Source organism: Priapulus caudatus, unplaced genomic scaffold, assembly GCF_000485595.1.
Source record: "Priapulus caudatus unplaced genomic scaffold, Priapulus_caudatus-5.0.1 Scaffold777, whole genome shotgun sequence".
In the NCBI taxonomy this organism is placed as follows: Eukaryota; Metazoa; Priapulida; class Priapulimorpha; order Priapulimorphida; family Priapulidae; genus Priapulus; species Priapulus caudatus.
In genome coordinates this window covers 95,519-106,262 of record NW_014577838.1, presented here as the reverse complement: position 1 = coordinate 106,262, position 10,744 = coordinate 95,519, and the positions used below count along the sequence as shown (strand labels likewise).

Here is a 10,744-nt window from a genome sequence, read left to right as displayed (position 1 = left end):
ATTATAGACACATGTCTTAGCTATGATCCCTGTGAGTCTTGAGTTTATTGAAGGGCGATTAAACCAACAAAAAAAAAAATATATCAAAAATCAAAAAATATGAATTGGACAGTTCCTGCTTCAAAAGGCACAACGCACATCCTTCGGACATGGTTCGTAAATAAAATATTTCAAGAAAATAAAATGTTTTCCCTACCTACCTACCCTATTTTTTTTCGGCATGTAACGGTAACCACACATATATCTTGTTTTGGCCTAACGTGTGTACCCTTATATGACTGTCATGTGATTCCTAGTCACTGAGTGTATTTGAGTAGCGGTTAGTATTTGACTCATGGCTGTACAAAGTTCACACAGAGGCTGTGTATATATGTGGCCAGGAACCACACCAGCATATATGCTTTGTTTTTTTGTGGTTGTGCATTTCTAGTTTGTCCACAGTTGGAATGAATGGATATGCAAGGTGTGTATCGTATGTTTCTGTGCGTGCATTTGTGTCTGCACGTTAGTAAATGCTATAGTGTGGTGGTGTTTATTCCTATGCATTTGCACAAGTATGTGTGTGTATGTGTGTGCGTATGCGCTCGAGGGTGCATGCATGTGTGTGTATTTGTGATGTCATTTCTACACCCGTTTGCTTTACAAACCTCTTGTGTGGCAGGAAAGAAGTGTGACTCTTATCAGGGACCAGTTTGGTTCGTTCACACGTGGCGGGCAAACCCACCTATTGTATCCAGTCCCATATTTAGTCCTGCGCAGTTCCGCCATGAACGGAATGCTATTAGTATTAGCCGTCCTGCCTGACCGGCTCTCTTCTATCACCATCCGACATCTCACGCGAGTGTTTCACCGTCGCATGTCTAACGTCCTGCGCTTTGCAGGAACGGAGCCGACCAATCTAGGATGTCTAGGCAGCCGCCAGGTGTACGAGGCCAGCAGCCAAACTTACAGGTACGTGCATAGTATTACAGGGTGCGAAATTAACGCGAGTCCGGAGTCAAATACTCCCTGATTTACTGTCGGACTCCCTGATTTGACAGTGTCATTTAGGTACGTGCATAGTATTAGTATGCATCACGTAAATGACTCGGTCGGTCAATGACAGTGTCGTTTAGGGGAGGTGCATAGTATTAGACTAGGCCAAAACAAAATATAGGTGTGGTTACGGTTTCCCGACCGACCCTATTTATTCCCAGCTACCCTAAACATTTTATTGTCCATTTTCTTTAAAGTCAGAAAAAAAAGAAAAAAAAATATGAATTGGACAGTTTCTGCTTCAAAAGGCACAACGCACATCCTCCGGACATGACCAGTTCGTAAATAAAATATTTCAAGAAAATAGAATGTTTTTCCTACCTACCTACTAATTTTTTTTCGGCATGTAACGGTAACCACACATATATTTTGTTTTGGCCCTATTAGTATGCATCACGTAAATGACTCGGTCGGTCAATGACAGTGTCGTTTAGGGGAGGTGCATAGTATTAGACTATTAGTATGCATCACGTAAATGACTCGGTCGGTCAATGCGTGTCATCTCGAATGTAAAATCTGGTTTATTTATTGAGGAGTATTGGCATGATTGCAATGATCACTCATTGGCAAAATTTTACATGATATATGCAGATTGATTAAGTTTATATATATATATATATATTATATATATATATAATATATAAGTATATATATACATATATATATAGATACTAAACTTAAAAGCAGGGTATGTGCTTTAATTATTATACCAAGCTACTAGGATAAAACTACTATGTTGGTTACTATATGTATCTCACACCATATATATAACTGCTGTACTGAGCATCGTAGTAGTGATGTAATCCATCATATATAAGCTGCTGTACTGAGCATGGCATGAGTAGTGATGTAATCATATATATAACTGCTGACTGAGGCATCATAGTATTGATGTAATCATCATATATAAGCTGCTGTACTGAGATCGTAGTAGTGATGTATCCATATATATAACTGGCTGTAGCTGAGCATCGTAAAAAGGTAGTGATGTAATACATATATATAACTGCTTACTGAGCATCGTAGTAGTGGATGTAATCATATATATAACTGCTGTAGTGACGGCATCATAGTAGTGATGTAATGCATATATATACACTGCTGTACTGAGCAATCATAGTTAGTGATGTAATCATATATATGAACTGGCGGTAACTGAGGCATCAGGGGAGTACGTGATGGTAATCATATATATAGACTGCTGATACTGAGCAATCGTAGTAGTTGATGTAATCATATACATGATAGACTGCTGCTACTGAGCATGCATCGTAGTGATGTAATCATATATATACTGCTGTTACTGAGCATCATAGTAGTGATGTAATCATATATATAACTGCTGTAGCTGAGCATCATAGTAGTGATGAATCGTATCTATGGCAAACTGTTGTAAAACTGACTTTCCACTTGGGATTGTTCATTAAACGTTTGATTGGGTTGTTGTTGTCGTCGGTGATCGTCTCACTGTGACCCTGTTTGTTTGCAGGAACCGGCCCGACGTACGCAGAGAGTGATGCCTAGAAGACTTACGCATGCATCAGACTTACAGGCAGCGATGGACATCATGAGCCACCAGGGGCGCCGGACCGGAGCCGCAACGCCGAGGCGGCGCCCAACCGCTGCTGGGCTCGCACCGAAGCATCCGGTCAATCTCCTTGAGCATTGACCTTCAGTCGGCGACCTCTTTGACTACGAGTTTGCCGCCCCACGCTAGGCCGCCGCTTCCTCCCGCTGTGCATCCCAGTGGGCGCGCCGCGTCGATCTCGCGATCCGTTTGAGGCGTGCGCGCCGGTGACGATGCCGGGCCGTCTGCGTCCGTTACGACGTTGCCGAGTCACACGCGCCTACGCCGAGCGCCCCCTCAGTCACCGCCCACCGCCTTACGCCGGCGCCCCCTGCAGTCACTGCGCGCGACAGAAACCGACGCTACCCAGAAGCCTGTGCGTCACAAGCGGCGACCCAGCCAGGTGAGGCAACCAGCTCCCCGCGGGCGCGCACAAACTGCCTGTGCGGCCTGGGTGTCGTTCGACGGCAGGAGCAGTCGCGCCGGTGTTCGCGCGGCGACAGTCCGCTGTCCTCAGGACGCGTGTCGGGCCGCGGCGACGGTGGTCCCCCTCGAAGCGTTGACGCCCAAAGGCAGCCTGGAGCAGCTGCGGCTCCTACCGCGCGCGCCGTCCGCAAGACGTCGCTGCACGCGGGGCCGAAAGAAGGTGGCGCCACGTCCTCTCGCGCCGCCTGACGCAACGAAGCAGAACCGACGGCTGCTGCGCCCTACGAAGCCTCGGACGACGGGAAAGCGCCGCCCGCCGCCAGAGAGAGCCAGCGTGTAATCAGTCAAGTGTGAGAAACCGTGAGCACGCTATTGTAAGGGGTGCTTGAAATTTAGGGCAGAATTTTACTGGAGCGTCTTGTTTGATTCCGGCCTCGCTCGAATGTTCCAGCCACACTGCTCTTCAATTTATGTACCGCAGATGTAAAAATTTAATTTATTAAGTTGAAAATAAGCCACAAATTGTCACATCCATTTTTTAAAATCGTGAAGCGGGTAAGTACGGTTTCCTCTTCTGCAAGTTTTTTCCTCCTTGCTGATTCAACTGCTGCTGCTGCATCCGCGGCATGACATGCGAGTGACGGGACAGTCAGTCTGCTGTCGCACCCCAAGCTAGGAACGTCGTTGACTACGTTTAATGATTCGTCGTTTACGAATGACGAGCGTTTGTCGTGTGATTCAATCGTTCTTTGCTTGTTGCAGAATGCCGCGCGCCAGCCTCGTCCAGCCGAGGCACAGTACCTCAGCTCACAGAGGCTTCAACGCGCCGGGGCGTCAACGCGCAGTGCGGCACTGCTTCTCTCCTCATCCTCCCCTTTAATCCCCCGCATGGAGTGTCACCCACACACGGCGGCGGCGCGGTAAGGCAGCGACCACGGCCTGGATTGCGGGCAGCGGAGACGACATCGGGCGGGCAATCCTGCCTCCGAGACCGGGGCCGGGCCATCTCTCTATACCACTACACGATTACGTGTTTGTATCATAGAGAGTCCTACACTCACGCACCGCAGCATGGCACACACACACACACCCGATCAAGACCGCGGCCCGGCCATGCCTCTATAAACACTACAGCGGTAACGTGTTGTATTCATAGAGAGTCCACACTCACGCACGGCACGCATGAGCAGCACACCACACCGCATCAGACGCGGGGCCGCGGGCCATCCTCTATACCACTAACGCGTCCTGTTGCTATCATAGAGCAGTCCACACTCACGCACGCACGACACTCACTCATGCAGCACACACACCGATCAGACCCGGGGCCGGGCTCATCCTCTATACCACTACACGGTACGTGTTGTATCATAGAGAGTCCACACTCACGCACGCACGCACACACGCACGCACACACACGCACACACACACCGATCAGACCGGGGCCGGGCCATCCTCTATACCACTACACGGTACGTGTTGTATCATAGAGAGTCCACATGCACGCACGCACGCACGCACACACACACACGCACACACACACCGATCAGACCGGGGCCGGGCCATCCTCTATACCACTACACGGTACGTGTTGTATCATAGAGAGTCCACATGCACGCACGCGCGATTGCACACGCACACACCGATCAGACCAGTTCACACAGGCTCCACGTTGTCGTCATCATTGTTGTTATACGCAGGTAACTGGTCCGCACGGCATCATTGTTGTTATACACAGCTAACTGGTCCACACGGCATCATTGTTGTTATACACAGGTAACTGGTCCGCACGGCATCATTGTTGTTATACGCAGGTAACGGGTCCGCACGGCATCATTGTTGTTATACACAGGTAACGGGTCCGCACGGCATCATTGTTGTTATACACAGGTAACGGGTCCTGTATAACAACAATGATGCCGTGCAGGTAACGGGTCCGCATGGCATCATTGTTGTTATACACAGGTAACGGGTCCGCACGGCATCATTGTTGTTATACGCAGGTAACGGGTCAGCACGGCATCATTGTTGTTATACGCAGGTAACGGGTCCGCATGGCATCGTGCTTCACGACTTCGTGGGACAGCAGGCAGACGAACTTTCCTTCACAACGGGCGACGTCATTGAAATCCTGGAGAAGGTCGACGACGACTGGATGAAGGGGAAGAACGTGAACAAGACAGGAATTTTCCCCAAGAGCTACATCCGGGTCGTCATTCCGCTGCCGCAGAAAGCAGCGCCGGTACGTCGCACGAATTATAGCAGCGAAATCCCGGGGGCAGAGGGGAAAATTTCCTCCAAAAATGTCCTCGGGATCATATACGGATTTTTACGCTCATGCTGAGTAAATTGGTACTAATATTGAGAATTAGTTCCTAAGGAATTTGAGATTTAACAGATATTCGGCAGATTTATTACTTTGTGAAGTGATTACAGTCCGACCTCATTTATCCGGCCATCCTTTATCCGGAAATCTCTATTAACCGGCCGTGATCTCGCAGTGTATGTTCTCTGTTTTTCATTCATTTCCACCTAAAAATCTTGCTCAAAACTCGCTCAAAACTCGCGCGATGTACCAACCATACGTGTGTGCGCGTGTGTGTGTGTGTTGTCCGCTCGTGTCCGCTATGCTTCTGGTAAAATTTCTGTTTAATTTCATTTTATTTCCATTTCATATATACGATAAAACACGACAGTTTGTTACAAATAATCATAGCAACATAGTAAATAACACAGTAAATACATTATCACATGCATAAACCCTTAAATACTGAACTGCATAGAAATGCTGTGTTTGAGCATAACTCTCATATCCGGCCAAATCCCATATCCGGATGGGTGTCGGTCCCGACGTGGCCGGGTAAAGGAGGTCGGACTGTGTACTTAAATTAATAATCAATAATCCAGTCATGTTACTGCTTAATTATGTGTGGCGGAGCATAGAATGGATGCATACATGCCCACCTGTATGGCTGAACATTCCGCCAGGTTCTTGCAAATTAGTTGAGCTGCTCTCACCCGCCATGTTGTTTGTTTATCCGCTCTGTTGTCGTGGTTACAGCGCGCCGCTGCACAGCATCATGGCGTCGTGACAGGGCCGCGTTGCCGAGCGAGGTTCGACTTTGACGCTGAGCAGGACGACGAGCTAGCGTTCAGCGAGGGCGCCACCATCGCTCTGCGCGAGCGCGTCAGCAACGACTGGCTGCGGGGAGAGCTGGCGGGGAGGACGGGAATCTTCCCAAGCGTGTACGTGGAGATCGTCGAGGATCTCCCGCGGGAGGTCATGCAGAGGTCGTGCGCGGGCCGCGTGGCGACGGCCATGTACGACTTCGACGGTCGCGAGAACGAGCTCACGTTCAAGGTGAGTCGCCGGCGACGGCTCCCAGGTGGCGCCCCGGGGCAACGCAGGGCGTGCGTTAGCGTTCGATTTTATTTGAATCGGATTTGGGTTTTTTTCTAACAGAGAGACTAGGTTGCTAGGCAAGTGGGACTATTTATTTAATTTATATTAATTTATGTTTATTTTGTGAATAAATTCATGTTAATCCCAGTGTGCCTCACTTACAGAAGTAAGTCAGTACTGGCTGAATATGTCTGTCGAATATGTGGGGTTTTCAGAGCAGTATGATGGAGCTGACTCCATCTACGCTTTGTAACGCATACAGACAGTAATATTGTCCTAATCTTTTTCATGCTGGCAATGATTTTTAAGTTATGTAATTCCACATGCATTCTAAAGACAACGTCTGCATTGGCCTGAAGATAATATCGGTGTGAAATGCAGTTAGTAGTGAAATGCTGGTCGTGGTCACGATTAATTACTGAGGTTAACGATCATCGTATAATTTCAGCAAGGAGACGAGGTCACTCTGGTCAGCAAGGTGAACGATGATTGGCTGGTCGGGCATTTCCACGGCAACGAGGGCAGGTTCCCCGCTGCGTTCGTCGATCATGTACCCATCGACCTTCCGCTGGAGGACGCGGTCACCGTGGCAACGAAAGTGAGATTCCTTTGGCATCGTCTCCCGGTTGCAATGATCACGATCCTTCGTGGGAAAACTTTTCTGTGCCGACTTGCAATCGGAAAGTCAAGCTGCAAGTGTGCTGACAGATTATAACATTTCTATGTCCAATGACATTTGTTATTGCGCATTCAGCTTGTAGTTTGTTTCTGTTATCATCTAGACCTAATTGTTTGATAATAATTTTACTTGGAAAAATTCCTCTACTGAAAGAATTTATTCTTTCTCACTAGGCAGCAGCACCAGCCAGTAAGCATGCTGTCGCGCTGTACAGCTTTGATGCGGGCAGTCCGTCGGAACTTTCGCTGCGCAGTGGTGACAAGGTTGTCATCACTGGCTCCGTGAACGAGGATTGGTTGATTGGACGGGTCAACGGCAAGGAGGGGTCATTCCCGGCCTCCTTTGTCGAAATAAAGGCTGATCAGCCTGTAAAGTTTCGGGGTGAGTCATGCATACCTACCCATATTAGAGAAACATTACATGATTACATTACATTACATTATATACATTGTTGTTCTGTATATGGTCGACAAGATATCAAGTTTATTTAACATACATTACGTTTATTGCGTATTTTTGCTTATTGAATATCACGAAATCTACCGGATGATTGTCGAGTTGGTTTATGCCGAAACCAGAGTAAACAATCGACGTGATTTCGAGCCGCAGCAAAGAATGTTACATTAGCAGGTGGCGCCACGGATTGAGAGAACAATGTGGTGAGGGGACGTGAATGTTTGCCTCTTGTTTGCAGTTCGCAGTGCGAGTGAGACTCCGCCCTTCAGGTCGAGTGGGACGGCCCGCGCCGTGTATGCACACGCACGCACGCACGCACGAACGCACGTGTACGTACACACGTACGCACGCACGTATACGTGCACACGCACGCACGCACGCACACACGCAAACACGTTTACATACACACGCACGCACGCATGCATAATAAAACGCTACATAATCGCTAACTCGAGTTATTAACGCTTAACTCGAGTTAGCTTAACTCGAGTTAGCTTAAGTCGTGTAGACGAGGCTTGTGCAAATTACATCATAGTGTGACATAATAGTGTATTACTAAACACGCCTGCTATGCTGTTTGTTGACATGTTTATAACGTTGGCATAGTCCGTCCATCCATACCAAATGCAGGGCCCAACTTGAGTTTGCTGAGCTCATCATATGACGCCATTGAGCTATAATGTTCGCAATGAACAGCTATGCTGTAGCATGAAGTGCATAGCTGTCTTCTGCTGTGTGCACGTGTATCTTACAAAAGCTCACATGCACAATCACCTTTGTTTTTGGTAGTTCCTAGTGGCAATGGTGCTTGCATATTTCAAACGAGGGCAGTTCAAGCTACGTGAATACACAAGAACCAATTTCTTTGTTGGATTGTAAGTATTGCTTTATTTTTTATATGTATATGGGCGAGAGCAGATCGACAGGTTTATTAAATATATGAATTATAAAATTATGAATAATAGCTATAGTTAAAAGTTTAGGAAACCCTACATGCAGCTATACATACATGCATTATGTGAAAGAGCAGTCTTCATAGCCAGAACCTGCAGTAGAATTAAGCACAGGAAACTAGCAAACTGCATCTTCACGTGAATATAGGGCATATAGGACAATATTGGGAGTCATGGATTTTACATTACAATACCAAAAATTGACAACTGTCCCACATTTTTCTTGAATAAAAATGATCAGTAGCCCACATAGATACACATACAGTATACAAGTGAAACAACATTGCAAACTGTAGGCTCATCAGGAATTTTTAAACATAATAATACATTATATTATTACGTACAGGTACCTTGCAAATGACATGGAGGAAGATGAAGAAGAGTTAAAATATGAAATATTTCCATGGCTTCTTGGAGATCGCTGGAGAAAAACATATCCTAGATTCTTGCAGAAACGAGACCAGCTGTTAAGAAGAATTGACTACAGGGCCCTTGTCAGTAGGAGATGCTGTGAAGAGGTATTTGCATGTTTGTGCTATATTGTAATTATATCCGTGGTCCCAAGCATCATGCATTGATCATTTTGTGGCTTATAACATGCTCCAGCGCATTAGATGAATGCCCATCTGAACCAATCTAAATCTTTCAAAAACCAATCTGAAAAAAGGTGTCACTACATAACAACCCTACCTACTACCAGATATATGGTCCCCATAAATAAGGCACACCTTTGTTTCCCCTTTCAAATTCCTTGTATTTCATAAGCACTCCTAACAACCAGCATTGGATAGTATAATAGGCCATTCTGCTGAGGTGTATAACATAACTAATCACAGCTAAACGAATTTTGTTATAATAATGTCAACTACACCAACCTTCAGCTAATAGGAGTTAGCTTTTGGAGACCTATTTGAGTAAAATGTGTGTACCCTAAATCATGAAATATGATCATTAAAAAAATATTTATTAATTCATAATCACTTCATATAATTAAATTACCTTATTAAAGAAATGATCTTGTCAGTAGGTAATGCGGGCATTGTTGGTTTATTTTATCGATATTGAATTGTCAGTGAAAGTTATTAAATTGGAACGACTCTTGCTGCACGTTTCCCCAAAAAATTACTTTAGTTAAAAACCACAACAGAAAATATGGGCACCTCATAGGTGATGAAGCTGTGTCCAGATCACTACGTGTGGCAGCGAGAACGAGAGAGCCATCACGGCGGAGCAATCCGCAAGTATGCGGCAGACAGCGAGGAGTACTATCCGCGGGGGCCGAGTCATTCGCCGCGCTTCTGTCAGGACTGTGACATTCGGATGGCGGAGATGGTACTAGACGACGACAGCAGTGCAGGTTTGTCACCTAACACAGGCACCCACCCACTCATGCACGCTCACACACACACATATCGATATATACAGTTGTATAAGCTAGTGTTTAAACTGTTTTCATCCTATTTATAATTTATTATTGGGTATGTAGGAAATGCTTCTTTCTCAGCTGATAAATTTATTAAGGAAAGCAATCAGTAGAGCTGCCAGTGCATTCTCATGTAAATTCATTCAAAATGATCGGTGACACTGTCTAAATTATAGACATTAGGACAGTAATTCTCATAAATATGTACATGCTCCGAGCGTCCAATCTCGAGGCTGGAGTTGCATACGCCTCATTTCTGCCTCATTTCATATTGTGTAGATTTTGCTTCAAGTTACGGCTTAGGTTATGTGTTACAATTATATTGTTAAGATTATCAGATCAAAAACCAGACTGGAGGCCTTTCAAAACCAGAAATTCTGATGATGAGAGTTCCAGACCTAGGACTCTATACAACACCTTATGATTGATTGTTTTATAACAACAGATAATAAAGTGGATACATTCTACTGGATAAGAACAGAAGAGTGAGTTCATGCAAGTGAATCAGTGTTCCACATTGGAGAAAAGAATCACATATATAAGTATATAATAAGGCCACCCTTAAAAAATTGTTTGTTTCCCATTTACCTACTCGCCTCTCAGGGTACCGAGTAGGTAGGTAGGTGAAAAATCTTTTTTATTTTGTTTTGACAAGATGTGTGTATGTATATTGTATATTCTGTTTTGTGTAATTGTTTTTGCAGAACGAATTTGATTTTTTTTTTGGCGAAACGAAATAATTTTTGTTTTGTTTTAATCGGCCAATAAAATGTGTCGAGTAGCGGCGTTTTGGCGAGTCGGT

The 10,744-nt window shown here is 45.6% G+C and overlaps 2 protein-coding genes across 2 annotated transcripts in view; both read left to right on the top strand.

Annotated features, from left to right (window-relative positions):
* The window catches only part of LOC106813465 (speedy protein A-like), a 15,145-nt gene extending 4,600 nt beyond the window's left edge, over positions 1 to 10,545 (top strand). Inside the window, exons 2-5 of the mRNA XM_014817602.1 lie at positions 8,356 to 8,441; positions 8,866 to 9,037; positions 9,687 to 9,876; positions 10,388 to 10,545. Coding sequence (XP_014673088.1) covers positions 8,368 to 8,441; positions 8,866 to 9,037; positions 9,687 to 9,876; positions 10,388 to 10,431 — 480 coding nt within the window. The 5' untranslated portion in view covers positions 8,356 to 8,367 and the 3' untranslated portion in view covers positions 10,432 to 10,545. The remainder of the gene's footprint in view (positions 1 to 8,355; positions 8,442 to 8,865; positions 9,038 to 9,686; positions 9,877 to 10,387) is intronic.
* On the top strand, positions 447 to 8,208 carry LOC106813462 (SH3 domain-containing protein 19-like). Its single transcript, XM_014817596.1, has 10 exons — positions 447 to 463; positions 882 to 951; positions 3,791 to 3,948; positions 4,333 to 4,384; positions 5,070 to 5,270; positions 6,090 to 6,389; positions 6,880 to 7,029; positions 7,284 to 7,491; positions 7,805 to 7,869; positions 8,173 to 8,208. Exons 1-10 carry the CDS (start codon positions 447 to 449, stop codon positions 8,206 to 8,208), a joined length of 1,257 nt encoding a protein of 418 aa, XP_014673082.1.
* Positions 10,546 to 10,744: the final 199 nt, after the last annotated feature.